A 16,073-nucleotide genomic window follows, 5' to 3' on the forward strand; every position below is an offset into this window, starting at 1 on the left:
TGTACATTTTGTGTATAGTGATTGTTTTCTCCCTACTTCTCCCTTTCTTTGTGAGGCAATTTATAACAATAACATTCCAAATAATCCTAGAGTAATAACAGGTTTTAGTTATGCTCTGGTACATCATGGTGCTCTTAAAGATTACCACCATTGTATATCAGATGCCTCCTAATATTAAGAATAAGAACAGCTATTATGGAATTTATTCCATATTACGAGTCTTATATTTATTTATAGGTCCTTTAGGAAGAATAACAGTTTGTTCCTTTAGGAAACTCTGATTTGATTCAATTTGAGCTCATAAATATATTACCCAGTCCTTGGTCTCTTCTCTCACATTCAATATGAAACATGAAAATACCTTCAGGGATGAGGGACAGAGTTCAAACACTTGACAATTTCCTGCTGCACCCTAATGGTTTGGATGAAAGTGTAACCTCCTGAAGGAGAGCCTCAAGTTTTAGTGCTAAGCTGTTCTGTTTTCTCCTTCTCCTTCTCCTTCTTTCTCTTTCTCCTTCTCCTTCTCCTTCTCCTTCTCCTTCTCCTTCTCCTTCTCCTTCTCCTTCTCCTTCTCCTTCTGCTTCTCCTTCTCCTTCTCCTTCTCCTTTTTCTTCTTCTTCTTCTTCTCTGATACCCCGAAGGGCTGTGCTAGAGATCTGGTCACCTCCATCCAGTACCTCTCCCAGGCAGGGCACTGGCCAGCTCTTAGGAGTTTTAGCTCCCTATCATGTCACACCCACGGGACATGGGCACTTGGCTCATCCTAAGCCTCTCTCATGGAAGAAGGAAGCAGAGCGGGGCTAAGAGGAATCACCAGAGGATCCAGATGGAAGGTTGGAAGGGAGAAAAAGGTAAGGACAGCCCCCCAAAGGAGAAAATATATTTTCAGACAACTGTGTGAAATCACGGAGAACCAAAAATATCAGTGGATTAGGAGAGGAAAGAAAGAAATGAGAAAAAAAAAAAAGCAGCCATATTTAAAAATCTCTTCCCCCCTCTCTCCCGTCCATTTCTATTCCCAAATCTTCTAAAGAAAGGATGAAAGTGTTTCTGTTGCAGACACACCAGGGGTTCTGGGTTGTCTTTGCTCCTGCAGAGCACGAATGCTGAAATTCATTCATCAAGGAAGATGTTTTGTTTTTTTTTTTCCCATCTTAAAAAAAAGTCTTCAATTAAACATTCTGCCAGCTCTTCTCCTTGATAGCAGAAATGGGTAAGGACACTTAGATGCTACTTAGGATAAAAGAGCTACACTATTTTTCCCATTAATTAAATGTAAAGTATTTAATTTATTGCTAAAATAATTAATATATGAATGAGGCCCTTCTTCCGGTAGCTTAAAATTATTTTTTCACAGCCCCTCAAGTCCTACTGGTGAAGAGATATTTCAGAGAAGGCGACTGAAGACGAACTATTAATTAATCATTCCAAATAAAATGAACAACTGAATGAAGACCGTTTCATGGTGAAGGGTTTCGCACGGCTCGAAAAGAAAATAATTTACTCAAGATGTTAAGGCACCGCAACAAATAATACGAAGGTGACAGCGTACTTTAAACAGCTCATCCAATGCAATATTTCTTAATTAGGATGGAATTTGCTTGGGATACGTGTGCCTTGAAAATGGACCAGAAAACGCCTCTGTGCATTTTACATCTTGACAGTAATCACTTGCAATATTCTGCAAAGGGATCCCCGGGAGAGCACCAGAGATGTTTGCTGGTGAACAGTAACAGATAATCAGTCTTGGGGAAGACAGTAAAAATCAGTGATCTGTGGTGTCTTACATGCTCGAGTCAATTAAATATGATTAATGACTACCTGTGAGAGCACACAGGAGCTTGGCTCCCCCCCCACCCCAGGGAAAGGAAAGGACAGTGGACCTCCGCTTCATCTTCCTCCTTTATATTCATAGAGGGGCTCCTGCCCGGAGCACCAGAGAATGCTTGAGGAAAGAACACATTTCCAGAGCAGCAGAAGGGGAGAGTCGAAAGTCCCCCAGGAGTAGGCTCTCTTTTGCCTGCCTTTTTTTCCCTTTCTGGGCAATCCGGTGAACAGGAAGGACGTTGCAGGGCAGGGAATGCTTTCCTGTGGCTCCTGTACCAGAAGCCTGGAAAATGGGACACGCCCCCAGTGCATCACGGGGGCAGTTGGGTTAGTTTCGTCAAACTCACTTTCTGAGCCCCAAGGCTTTGCCCAGCTGCCGAACAGGACAGACCGGCTTCTGCAGGTGGGGAATCTCAGTACGGACCAGAAAGAGCAAGACAGGTTGACCTGGGGAAAAACCTGGGGAAATTCTACACGGAAAGACAGAGATCAACATACCCAACGAATCAACTGTAAGTCGCAGGTGTGAGAGAAAACAAACACACACTGACCTGTGCAGGTGGAGGCTGTTGCACAAATCCCTGTGGTGAGGGAGGGGCCTGGAGGACCTGCTGGGAGATGGAAGGTCCAGAGCCCGAGAACCCCCCAGCAGGGAGCTGCTGGCCTGTGGAGGCAATGACGTAGCTTGGCTGTTGGGCTGGCTGTGGCATGAGGGACGCTGGGTAGACAGGACCAGATGGGGGCTCAGGAGTCTCTCCTGAGGATTGCCGGCTCAGGTTCATCTGGGTGAACTGCGTCGCCACATCGTCTCTCTGCGCGGAAGCAAAACAGGAAATTAGCAAGATCAGCTTAGTAAGGGGAGAGGCACACAGAGGCAGACACGGGCCACATGCTTGTCGCCGCGGGACGGGCAGGGCATACAAATTGGAAACGCTACCAGAAAGGAATTCTCTGTCCAGAACAACAAGAGGACATAGCAAGGGGGAACAGATTTTAATCATCTGGTGGATCGGAGACGGTAAACAATTTGACCAAATCTCCCCCTTTCAATGGAAACAAATCATTATCTTTTCACTGAGGGCTCAGGCTCCTCAGGGTAGTGCTGAGACAGGGAGGGCTTGTCCTGAGGGGTCAGCTGGTCTCCCTGGGAGTCATCACAGCCTCTGCCTTCTGTAGAGAGGCAGAAGGACCTTGTAGTCACCATCACACATGGCTACCGCAGAGATGCAGCCAGCCAGCACGAGTGGGATTTCCTTTGCATACTGGGGAGTATGGTTCACCTGCCTCGCTTGGAATTTAGGGGACATGCTCATTTCCTCTTGTCCAAAAGGACCTAGTCCACTGATGGGAAAGGAAGGGAGAATGGGGGATTGGGGAGCTAGGAGAACCCCCACATCAGGAGCACAGGGTGACGCTGGTGACCACGTCAACTGACTTTAAGCAGTTTCCCAAACCCTCGCGCCAAGGTCATGGGTCTCTCTGTTGCTGACTTCCAACTCTAAGGGCATTTCATTCCTGCTCAGCTGGTAGGTAAAGTCTCGGCAGGATACCCGATCGCGGAAGCAGCAACCACGGGACCGATGACAGAAGGGAAACCGTTATTTTGGAGACGGGCTGCAGTGCTCTGGAATGAGACACTCACGTATGCCCCCTCACGGTCAGCCCGGGGCACCCACCCAGCGTCAGCCAGCCCCGCACAGGACAGGAGTAAAACCAGCCAACATGCGCTCCCGGGGACAAGGTCACAAGCATGTCATACAGTACCATGGGGAACTGCTGCGTTGGAGACACAGGCAGGAGATGCTGGGGAGGAAAAGAGACCGCTGGGTATTGCACTGACTGAGAGGAAGCCTGTAGCCCCTGCACCGACTGGAGGAAAGAGAAAGCTGATCAGGTAACAGGGAAGCACGGGGGGCAGCAATCCCACAGGAAGGCTACCTCACCAGAAGCCCACCACATCCCTATGGGTCCTCTTGGCTCGGCGCACCCCCGAGAGGGGAGCCAGCCACCAACGGAAGGTCAAAGCCATGCAGACCCCAGCCAGCCAGCCTCGCAGGAGGCATGTTTGCACAGAGTGAACACTCCTTTAAGAAGTTACTGCAATATGGCGGCGCCTGGGTGGCTCATTCTCGGTTAATGAAGTGTCTGACTTTGGCTCAGGTCATGATCTGACGTTTCATGAGTTCGAGCCGGGCGTCGGGCTCTGTGCTGACAGCTCGGAGCCTGGAGCCTGCTTCGGATTCTGTGTCTCCCTCTCTCTCTGCTCCTCCCCCACTCGCTCTCTCTCTCTCTCCCTCTCTCCCCCAAATATAAACGTTAAGAATATGAAAATAAAAGAAGTTACTGAAATATATTTCATGTCGCTGTGGTTAGCTGACTCTAACGGGTCTAACAATACTGCCCAAGGACTAAAAAGTAAGGGTTTTCAGAAAAATACAAACGAGGTTCACTCTGGAAACCTACTTGGGACGCTACAGTTTTCTGTGGACACTTCCACGTGGTGCCCTCCGAAAGGAGGGCTCCTCCACATCTCTCAACGAACAGCCGGGCTACCCCCGAATGAACTGATTTCTGTTCTTGCCATTGATAAAGTGTTCAGTACGATCCCTTTGCGGCCATGAGCCCGCGGCCTGTGTTGGGAATGAATGAGCCAGGCGACACAAAGGCCTGGTTGAAGTTATGAGTTCAGCCTCCAAGACGGGCTCCTTGATGCAGAAAAAACAGCATCCAGACCTAAGAAAGAACTTGGCAGTGTGCTCGCTAAGCAGATCACTGGCTGGGGCGTTCACGTCTATCGAAACTGAAGGATCCAGATGAAATCTTGTCAACGGGCCGTCAAGGGCTCTAGGCTGGTTTTGTTTACCAGTGGGTGGAGGTGAGCCCAGTGGCAAATATCCCCTCTTCCCGAGGCACCGCTTGCTGCTCTGAGGACTGTGCACCTTTGCCCTGGAACACTCCCCCTCCCCGCCTTCCCGCCAGCTCCTACCTGAGTGACCAGTGGGCCCGCCAAGTGTGGCTGGGGTGGCTGCACCTGCTGCTGTGGCTGAGGAGAGGGCTGCTGCTGTGGCGGCTGCTGGGACTGCCCCATCATGGTGCCTCGCAGGGGCTGCTGGCTGCTGGGGGGGTTGTATATGGCAGGGGTTCCGTCGGGATTCACAAAGGGCTGGCCTGCAACGGAATCACCGTTTGGTTCAGATGAGCTCCTCAGACAGTCCTTTAGCAGGAAGAGCCGTGTGAGAAGAGACCCCAAAAGGAACGTAAGGTAAAGGGGCAGGGCAGTGGACATCCAGGACACCAGAACCTTCACGGGCGTGAAGACTTCCCTGTTGACGACCTATCTGGTTAAGCTAGCTAACTGAGTTAAGCCCGGAGCAATTTGAGAAGCAACAAATAAATCCACTGCCTTCAGGGAGATTTGCTAACGCTAAGCGCATCTGGGTGCAGACGCACACACTGAGAGGCACACGCTGAGAGACAAGGCTGCTTTCCGTTGACCCAGCTCCAGCTACACTGGGTCACACGTGTTTCGCTTCCCGTCACCCTGCCGCCAACTCAGAACCGTGATCAGTTCTACGGATACGTACACACGAGGGCACACGCCAGCCACAGACTCACTTCTCTGAACAGAAGCAACACGGACAATGCAGGGGCTTAGGCTCGAAAGGTGATGCGTAACAAGAGCATCACAGCATCATCGCGTAACAGCGGAGCGAATGCGCGTGATTTTGCCCTTGGAAATAACGGCGTGGCGCACTGTGATTATTACGACTGTTTGAGGAGGGTTTTATGGTTGACAAAATAGGGGCGCGGACCCTCAGCCGGACTCTGGCAGGAAGGAAAGTGTCATCTCCCCAGGTCGCAGAAGAGGCAACGGGGGCCCACTGGAAAGGTTATGGGGAAGGAGGACGGAAGAGGGGAGGCAGGGAAAAAGCAGCAGACAGAAGAGGAGGAAAAGGAAGGTGGAGGAGAGAACCAATCAGGTGCCAGGGACAGGCTCACACACATGAGCTCAGCAACTCCAGTGAGCTCACGTGATCTCATTCCACCTTAGACACAAAAAAACTAGGGCTCAGATGGACCATGCAACTCATTCAGGAAGTGAGGGCCAGGAAACGGCCCCAGTCAGAATGACTCCAAAGTCTTCCCATTGCACCAAATAACTTGAGTGGACTATCCCCGTTTACGTCACGTGTCCAGGCTACAGTGAGATACGATGAAAAACGTCAATAGTGCCTGAAAATTCCTTAATGCGTGAGAAGGCAGGAGGGGTGGGGGCTGTGTTTCAAGGTGGGATCACGCTCAGGACTGGCAGAAAAAGACCGAAAAGAATCAGAATATCCGGCTTCGCATTTGAGATGTCAGAAGCAGTTTCACAAGCACAGCGTCTCAAGCCTCCCCCTACGTGGTTCTGGTAAGTGGGGCCCCCAAGAGCACTCTCGTCCAGTGCATGCAGCTTGTGACAGCTGAGGAAGGCAGCCTTTTTCATTAACAATATATATATGAAAAACAACCAAAGGTCATCAGTGGTGTGAGGAAAGTTAGCAACAAAGTAGAACAGGTCAGAGGGTGAACATACAGAAGCTGAATTCTAGTGAAAAAAAAAAACCCAAAACAAACAAACAAACAAACAAACAAAACAAACCCAGTGCGCGGTATTCAACAAGAACAGACTGTTATAAAATGGGAGCTAATTAGCTAATGTAAGGTAAGTAAAAGAAACCAGGCCCCGAAGGGTAGCAACTATGGAAATCCACAACTGCATTTCGAATACATTCAAGGTCAGACAACACTTAACGGTAATGGGAGCGTGAATGGTGGGACCTCTAATGGGGGCAGGAGGGAGCCCGCCAGGAGACTAGACGTGTTCTGCGTCTCCTTCCTGGCAGTGTTCACACAGGTGTTCCTATACTCAAACACCTACCAAGGCCACACGCCTGGTGTGTGCATTTTATAAATTACAGCGAGAAAATATTCTGGAGTAGGGCTGGAAGGCAGAGGCTGGGGTCGTAGGTGGAGCCAAAGACTTTATTTCAGCCTGGCAGGGAACTGGAAGAGGAGATTAGTGGTCCCCATCACTAGCCCACAATTTCAGCCCAGATATACTGGTGTGTGTGTGTGTGTGTGTGTGTGTGAGAGAGAGAGAGAGAGAGAGAGAGAGAGAGAGAGACATGGCCTTTCCACGCTGCATATTCACGAACGTACCCGCCAGAAAAGTTCTGACAACAGTTTCATAACCATTCACCATGTGCTGTGATGGAAAAGCAAATGTGCCAGAATTAGAGTCACAGAACAATGACTCAATTTAGAGGTATTTAAAATATTAATGTTCTTCCTGGGTACCTGTTTTCCTATCACTGCCATTTAACTTTAGCTCCATTTCATTGTTTTAAGTCCTATTTTCTTTTTTTCAGAAATAACTTCCTTCTTGTCTTACAATCTGCAACCCATTTTTCCTCCCCGAAAGCAGCAATTGGGGGAAGAATGAAAAAAAAAGTTCAATTTCCAAAAATCTATCAGCCTATTTAGTGTTCGAATTCTTAGCCCCCTCCCCTTTTTGGAATTGTAAAAAGATGAGAGGAAAATTTTAGAGACCTAGTGTTGAAAAAAATGTTCACAATAACTTCATCAGAAGTCATTTCAAACTCAGTCTCATTCTGGGGCGCCTGGGTGGCTCAGTCGGTTAAGCGTCTGACTTTTTATTTCAGCTCAGGTCGTGATCCCAGGATCACAGGATCAAGCCCTGTGTCGGTCTCCATGCTTCCACGCTGAGCCCGATTCTCTCTCTCTTCCCCTCTCTCTACCCCTACCCTGCCTCTCTAAAAAAGAGAAAAAACAAATAAGTCTCATTCTATGCACACACACACACACACACACACACACGCACGCACAGATGGAAAGTAAAAAGAAAACAATCTTTACTATGTTTTCTACAACTTCCAATTTACCCCAGTGAGAAGTAAGGTAGCATGAAAAACGGACCATAATGAGGGTGAAAAACATAACTGCAAATTATTCAGATGTCCTTTTTGACACATTTTAGACCCTCTGTGTGAAATAGTATTAATGTGCTATGAACCGGACAAAAGAAATGCCTCCAAATAATTGCATATGAAGAGTACTAAGAGATCCCTGGGGTAGAGAGAGGTAGCAGGCTCTTCTAGAAGAGAAGACAGCATAAAGGGCAGCTATTAGGCTCACTAAGGAGGGGTGGAAAGAAGTGAGGAAAGGAAACCGGCAAGATGTATGCCAGGAAGAGAACAAAAACAATTTCCCGAGAGAGCCAGGACAGGTGACTGTTGGTTTTCAAGTCAGGCAACAGTCGCCTCCCTAGATTCTGCCTTTCCTGCCAATCCAGATGCAATTACAGCTGAATACAGGCAATTAGTTTGAATGACAGCTGCTGAGGACCAAAGGGGCCAGAAAGACTAGTTGGCCCTAGGACTAGCCAGCTTAGAAGAGATTTTCATGTCAGAAACTGCTGAAGCATACCCGGCAGGCCCTGGCAGGTGCACTGGCACAGGTAAAGGGTGCAGGGGGCAGAGGTAAGCCGGGGTGCCGGGAGCTGGGCCAGGGCCGAGCGCTCATTGCCCTCAACTACAAAGGTTCTTGGTTCTTGGTTCTTGGTTTCGAGCCCCCCCCGCCCAGCTGTGTGCCCCTTAGGTGGAAAAGTTCTCTACTCCCCACGTCATCATGAATGATGTGCAGGAGATGCTATCTTATTCGTATAAAATTATTGAGCACCTGCACGAGAACTCGGACCACCTTATCCATTCCAGGGATGCCAGACAAAAACAAACACAAAAACTTGAGTCTCATCCCTCCCCACAAAGAGCTTATAAATACGCTGGTAATGAGGAAAGGAACCCAAGGGCAATTCGCACTCGAAGCCAAGTAATCCAACGCTCTTAGTTTCTAACACAAGCACATTTCTGCCATGTACTTGGCAGGAGGGTTTTTATTCAAAGAGATGGAGAGGGCATAAAAAAAAAAAAGTTTCCTTTCCTAGTCCTTAGAAGGTGGCGGATCCAATTACAGAGATGCTGCTGGTTATGGACGGGCGAGGGTTAACTCAGATGTTGCAAAGATACATTTACAGACAGCAGACGAAAACGTCTCCGTGCGTTTCAGAAGGAGGTGGAAGCAATTCGGATAAACAGGTGCCAGAAGTCCTGTGAGAAACACGAAGTATGGTGTTATGGGAGCCCATCAGGGGCACTGGAAAGCCATGAGCCCTAAAAGGCTGCTCACAGCGAAGTCCCAGCCAATGGCAGGCCCGCACCTCACACGCGCGTGCATTTGCACGAGATGAAAGCAAAGCAAAATGGCAAAACACCATCCGAGGGCATTAACGCGTGCTTGGGGGATGTTAATGCCCGTTGGCATCTCTGGGTAGCTCTGAACTGAAAGAAAGCGGCCGGACAAAGATGAGCTTTCCGCTCAACCTCTCCGAAAGGAGTGTGGGTGGCTTTGCTATTGGGCTGCCAAATACACGGTACTTGGGATGAGCCCGGTCAGCGGTGCTGACACGGGAAGATTCGTCCTGTTTCGTTTGTTAGGAGTGACTTGGCAGGCACCTGAGTGTCTCGCCACTATTGCTCGTCTTACGCCTGCCGAAGACAGATGACTTTAAACAGGTCAACAAAAAGCGGAGTCAGACCTATCAGCACAGAGAGCGAAACCAGTGGCGGCCAGAGGGAGGGGGGAAGAGGAGATGGGCAAAACGGGTGAGGGGACGTGGGAGGTACAGGCTCCCGGCCTTGGAATGAAAGAATCATGGGGAAGAAAGGCGCCGCCTAGAGAATGCGGTCAACGATGCTGTAATGGTGCCGGATGAGGACGCATGGTGGCCAACGCTTGTGGCGAGCAGAGCATAACACATGGGGCAGATGAATCACATCACCGCGTAAACTGATGCAGCGTTATGTGGCAACTAGCCTCAAACTTCCAAAAAAATTAAAGACGTACTTTGGGGCACCAGGGTGGCTCAGTCGGTTAAGCGCCCAACTCTTGATGTCGGCTCAGGTCGGGATCTCATGGTTCTTGGTTTCGAGCCCCCCCCCGCCCCCCGGCCCCGTCCAGCGGTGTGCTGACAGCGTGGGGTTCTCTCTCCCTCGCTCACTGCCCCAATAAATACAAACATTTAAAAAAAATCCGCAAAATCCAGCTATCTTCGTTTTATCCAAGAGCCACATTCTCAAATTAAAAAAAAGACCTGTCCTACTATCCACATCAGTGCATCATGGGTATATCATGGGACATTATTTTGACACGACGCAATTATTGAGCATCTGTGCGTAAGCACACTGCCTACTTTGTTATCTACTCTAGTGATGTAAAAAAAAAAAAAAAAGTGGCCAAGGATGGCCCTTTCCCGTAAGGAACTTATAAATGTACTGGTGACGAGGCAATGAATCCAAGGACTATCCACGCAAGTAGCAAAGTAGTCACATGCTGTTGGTTGCTAGTACCAAAGAATTTCTACCATGTATTCGGCAGAAGGGTATTTAGGGAAGGGCGAGAGGTGTGGACTTCAGGGGTCCACAGCAATGACACGGAAAGAGGAGTTCCACCCCCAGGAGGCAAATTTCCGGTTTCAGTTGTAGGTCACGAGACCGAATAGACGGGGGGGAGACAGACAGACAGACGTGCACCCATATACACACCGCACATAAAGATACACCTTACATCCCATCACCCAACCATGGTATACGAGATATTAACACATTTTCTTCCTGGTCTTGGGGATATTTTAATGTCTAGTACCTGTCGGGTCAGGGACGTGTTTATGGAGAAACTGTTTAACGGTGTTATTAGATCCTTTTCCTCACTTAAGATCCTTTTTCAAAGGAGATATTTTGGCGACAGCTCTAAATGACTGGATCCAAGGAATCAGAATTGGAAGCTGGCCCCAGAAAGCACTTTATTTCTTTTTCTAGAAGCAAGATTATACAGGATGATATACACAAAACACAGCTCGACCATTATATCATCACAAGTAATATTTCTTCATTACACCCTAAAAAATAATTCTGTTGAGCTTTTTTGCTTAAAACAAACAAGGCACAGCAATCCTGCTTAAAACAAATGACTCAAAACTAATGCTTCTGTGTGTTCTTGTCTGCAAGCCCTCCGTCTCAATTAAAAGTGAAGGGATTTAAGCCAACAGAGTCAGACCATACTTCGATCAGTGCCCAGAGAAATGAATATAATCCTGGTTTTCTTTTAATTTGCTTTTAGTGCTTACAATGATCCAAATAAACTAAAAGCAATCTAATATTCTCCTTAGAAGTATCTATTCCGAAAGCTTTCAAATGGTTTTCAATAAAATGATTATGCCTTCTTTTCCCTCAAGCTTATGGCATTTTCAAAACGTCTCAAACACCGTGCCTTGAGAATGTGCCATATGTTTTCATGAAAATGTGGCAATTATTCAAGTAACTATTTTACTATCGTTCTCATGTTTCTCTGCATTTCCTAATTACTAGGAGTGCTATCTATGTGAGAAGATTGAGTCAGATCCCTTTTATGAGGTTCTCATTCACTTTTGCATTTTCAAGTGTCGTGAATCAAGGACACACACTGGAATCATCTAAACCAAACCTCAGACATACTTTGAGACGATGCAATGTTTTTCCAGTTACCTATAAAGGCTTCTAAAGAAGTGACCAGCCAATGTGAAGCCTTCTAACCCAGGGTTTCCAACCACAGCACTACTGACATTTTGGGCTGGATCATTCTCTGCTAGATGGGGCCGCTCTATGCCCTATAGGGTGCTTAGCGGCCCCCCTGGCCTCTACCTTCTTGGATGTCAGTAGCAGCCCCCTCCTCCGTTGGCCAAGATCATCAGAATGTCTGCGGATATTGCCAAATGGCCTTGGAGGCATGGCCATAATTGCCCCTGTTTGAGAAGTTTCCCACATGAGGGCAGATGCTTATTAGCCTATTTCCTCAACGATCTGGGTCCTTTGGAATCAGTGTGGAAATTAAGTGGTCAGTTAAGACCACTTCGAAAAGAAAGAACCACTCATCATTGGAAGAAGCGTACTCACGAAGTTAACAATTTTCCGAACCTCGCCAAAACCAGTCTAGTCCTAAAAATCCCTAAAATATGCAAGAATTTTCTCCCTCTGTCCTATGTGCTATTCCTTATTCCTCAGCAGGAAATGGGTGAAGTTCTAAGGCCAGAAAGCAACGTCTATAGGTAAGAATCTGCTACGTGTCCCAACCGATGTCTCAAGTTCGTGAAATATCTCGGATGCAAGAACACTTATGACAAAAAAACAGACTGGCCCGGGATTTAGTCCACAAAACACAGCATTTTAATTAGTCTTTCCCAGCTCATCCACTTCACGGTTTCTGATCTTAGCTCCCAGGAATACATGAAACACACCACAGTCAAGGCAAGAGGACAGAGAGACAAGTGGATATTTCTGGGAAGAATCTAGATTGATAACTACACAAAAATATTGGTATCGGTACAGAGACAGAGGTGACAGCTATAGATCCGTTCTTCCTAAATCAAGAAACTTGCTGACGAATTTATAAGCTCAAACACATGCACAGAACTCTGACCTTGAGCCCCGGCCGTCGCAGAGGGAAGGAACTAACCTGTATGCGGGTTGAGCAGGATGCTTCCGGGCGGGATGCCTGTCGCAGCCTCGAGTGGAAGGAGGATGTAGCTGGTGCTAGGGGCGGCCTGGCCCCCTCCTCCGTTCTCGGGATAGGGCACGCAGCCAGGAGAGCCGGTGGACACGCTTGGGGCCAGGGGCGCGCTCTGCAGAGGTGCGTGGGTGCGGGGCAGCGACCCGGAGGAGCCCGTGCTGCTGTTAGACTCAGAGCCTGCCACAGAGAAATGGATCAGGAAATCATCCAACACGGAGGGCTCAGGCTCCAAAGGCTTAGTTTACATAATCCATCCTTAAAGAATGTGAGGTGCCTGCCGCAGGACCGGAGCGCCGACAAATATGTCCCTCCAACATTTGGGGCTCACATTTTATTGAGATGTTTGCTACGTATTTTTCAGGTATGTCCACTTCTTGGGAATGGGCACTGTCTTTCAGCCGCCCACATGCCCCTAGGGTGGTACATTGGTAAATGGTACCCTAAAGCTGGGGACTCAGCGCCTGGAGACACCCATCACCCTGCGTAATTAAAGCCAGAAGCCCGTCCTCCTGGAGTCAGGAGAAGAAAACGCCAGGTGGATATGAAAGAGACGGCGGTCTAAGAAGGAGTCAGTCCTAGAATGTGCTGATCCTGGGCCTGTCTCTAAGGTACTGGTTCTCCAACATGCCCCAAAAGCTGCATTCTGAAAGGGCATGGCTAGGAATAATCTCTCCCCCTCAGATGTGAGTAGAGGAAACTAGATCATGCCAACGGAGGGTGCTTAAGATGCACATTTCACATGTTCACAGAAATCCTATTAGTAGGAGGTTTGTGGACTCTGTAATTTGCACACATGTAGGTAACTGGATTCCAAGGTGGCATCGAACCCAACGACCTCCCTCTCCCTGCACCGTGGACAAAGAGACACCTGCTATACCCCACATCCATTAGGCACTACCTGCCCTTTACCATGACCAGAGACGAGCAGTTCTGGCCACCCTTGACCATGGCTGTTCTGGGCATGGAATATTAACCGGAGCATCGGAGAGAAAAGGCACCAAGCAACATTTCTGGATCAGTGAATTCTAACAGATGATTTGGATGGTACCATAGTTGGCAAGAACGGAGTACGAGAAGATTTTGAAATTATGAGCCCACGACTCTCAGCTTATGTCATTCATATGCACTCTTCTGTGTCATTAAAGGGGACATATTAAGGAAGCGCTAACATTGTTTTCAAGACGCTAACATGTGCCCTTGAGTTCAACTGGAGACCTTTAAAAACAAGTGGTAGGGATACGGCATGTCATTGCAGAGAAGAGGGGCCATCGGAGAGAGCTTGGAGAAGGAGGACATAGTTGTGAAGGACAGTGACGTTTATGGAGCACTTAGTATGCGCAAACACCTGGAAACCCCAGTGTGCAATACCGTGCCCCTCCGTCAGCTGGAGAAGAGCAACGCCTTCATCAGGAACAGTGAGAAGGCGATGCAAAGATGATGTGAAGAATCGGATTCCACAGGTTAGAAGGATAGGAAGGAAAGCAACTTAGCTTAAACTCTCAACACTTGCAAAGATGGAGACCGCGATCCCTCCTTAGGGGGGTGGTTCAGCAGCCACGACGCAGCCAGGGTTCGTAACTGGCCTTGCTGCTGCCTTGCATCCAGCTTTTAAGAGCCCGTAACCATCTACGTACAATCTACGTTCTACACGTAGAACAATCTAGAACAATCTACGTTCTACGCGTAGCCAGCATTCCCGAAGTTCTTGATCTGGAATGCATGCCAGCCATGGTGATAAAGGGCACAGGATGAGACGCGTTCAAAGGCTGGTTAAAAAAATGAAATTGATATTTGAGAACTTTACGACTTTGCGTGCTGAGAGTTGAAGTGTGTCCGGTCTCCTTCGCTCAGGGACTGACATGATAACCGTGCAAATATTTAACCAGTATATCTGCGTGACAAGCACTGTGCTAATCGCTCTGTGTGAATTATCCAATCTCGTTTCACAGCGACCTCATTTTGAAGATGAGAATCAATCCTCAGAGATGTTAAGTCAATTTCCCAAGCATACTTCTTGCGTGGCAGACTCTGGGTTCAAACCCAGACAATGCGGTCCCGTGGACCACGCCCCACGCCCGGGGTCACTTGAGCGACATACAGGTGGGGCCAGGGCCCTGACCAGGCCTGTGCCAAGTACTAGGAGACACTGCACAGAAAGCCAATGGCTGCCCCCAGTGAGATGCTCAGAAGTTGAAGCTGGACCCCAAGGGGCAGCTGGCAGAAGGTATGGTGACAAAGCATCAGGGAGACAAATGGGGGACTCTGGTGAAGGCTCAAGAGACAGACAGGAGGGGCACCTGGGTGACTCAGTTGGTGACGCATCCAACTCTTGGTTTCAGCTCCGGTCATGATCTCACAGCTCATGGGTTTGAGCCCCAAGTCAGCTCATTGGGATTCTCTCTCTCTCTCTCTCTCTGTGTGTGTGTGCCCCTCCCCCACTTGTGTTCTCTCTCCCTCTCTCTCAAAATAAATAAGTAAACTTTAAAAAGATAGAGAGAAAGGAAAAGAGCAAAGTGGCGGTGGGGTGGGGGGTGGGGATTGTATGATAGATGAGGAGGCAAAGCAAAATGGAAAACTGACCGGGCAGAAGGGAAGAATGAACAGACTCCCTTCGCTTAAGGGAGCACTTGCTCCCCAGGAAGCATCCTGAGTTTTAGTTCTAGTTATGCCACAGAGTAGCTGTGTTTTCTTTGTGAACTGACCACTTCTTTAGACCTCAGTATCCTCTTCTGTAAAATATAAGCCACCGGACGAAATGGTGAGTCGCTGTGACGATGATGGCCTTGAAGTTCCCCTTAGCTTGACCAAACTTCAGACTGGTTTCTTCTGGAGGACAGTCCCCCTACCTCTCATTTATTCCAGGGGGTCTGCCCCTTTCAGGTGTAACTCTTCCGCAAGCCTCTTACCAGTTTTACAAGCCAGGCACGTCTTTCAGGAGGATTTGGGGGCCATCCCTTTGAAATGTAATAATCAAGACAAGTGGTGCCCTTGTCTGCCAGTTTCTGTGGGAGGGTAGAAAGAAGACTGACTTTGATAAGCACCAATTAGCAAAGATGGCTTAGTCAAATTCACCAACCACCTTGTTTGGTCTTCCCTGGTGCTTATCTAGCGCCTTCCTCCAGCACTTAACCCCCCCTGCAGGGGTGCCTGGGTGGCTCAGTTGGTTAGGCATCCAACTCTTGATCTTAGCTCAGGTCTTGAACTCAAGAGTCGTGAGTTCAAGCCCCATGTTGGGCTCAGTGCTGGGCATGAAGCCTACTTAAAAAAAAAACAACTGGGGTGCCTGGGTGGCTCAGTCGGTTAAGCATCCTCCTCGATTTTGGCTCAGGTCATGATCTCACGGTCCGTGGGATCGAGCCCCACATCGGGCTCTGCAATAACAGCTCGAAGCCTGCTGGAGATTCTCTCCCTCTCTCTCTGCCCCTCCACCACGCATGCTCTCTCTCAAAATAAATAAATAAACTTTAAAAAAAAAACAACTTCCCCTGCAATTCATTGGTGCATGGTTAATTTCAGTCTTTCTCCCCTGGCACAATAGATTTGACCCCAATAGCAACAGTTATGAATAGAACATTCCTTGCCTG

General features: G+C 48.4%; 1 protein-coding gene across 26 annotated transcripts in view; it reads right to left on the bottom strand.

Moving 5' to 3' along the window:
• The window catches only part of ARPP21 (cAMP regulated phosphoprotein 21), a 156,319-nt gene that overhangs the window by 54,750 nt on the left and 85,496 nt on the right, over nucleotides 1-16,073 (bottom strand). For 22 of the 26 annotated variants that reach the window (XM_053904049.1, XM_053904072.1, XM_053904071.1 and 19 more), the window contains 4 exons: nucleotides 12,436-12,666; nucleotides 4,814-4,995; nucleotides 3,592-3,696; nucleotides 2,379-2,639 (listed from right to left, as the gene is read on the bottom strand). In XM_053904049.1, the coding sequence (XP_053760024.1) occupies nucleotides 2,379-2,639; nucleotides 3,592-3,696; nucleotides 4,814-4,995; nucleotides 12,436-12,666 (779 nt within the window). The remainder of the gene's footprint in view (nucleotides 1-2,378; nucleotides 2,640-3,591; nucleotides 3,697-4,813; nucleotides 4,996-12,435; nucleotides 12,667-16,073) is intronic. The other 4 variants (XM_053904064.1, XM_053904065.1, XM_053904061.1 and 1 more) reach the window with 3 other exon arrangements.

This window comes from Panthera pardus, unplaced genomic scaffold (genome assembly GCF_024362965.1).
Source record: "Panthera pardus isolate Hobbes unplaced genomic scaffold, ASM2436296v1 HiC_scaffold_16, whole genome shotgun sequence".
In the NCBI taxonomy this organism is placed as follows: Eukaryota; Metazoa; Chordata; class Mammalia; order Carnivora; family Felidae; genus Panthera; species Panthera pardus.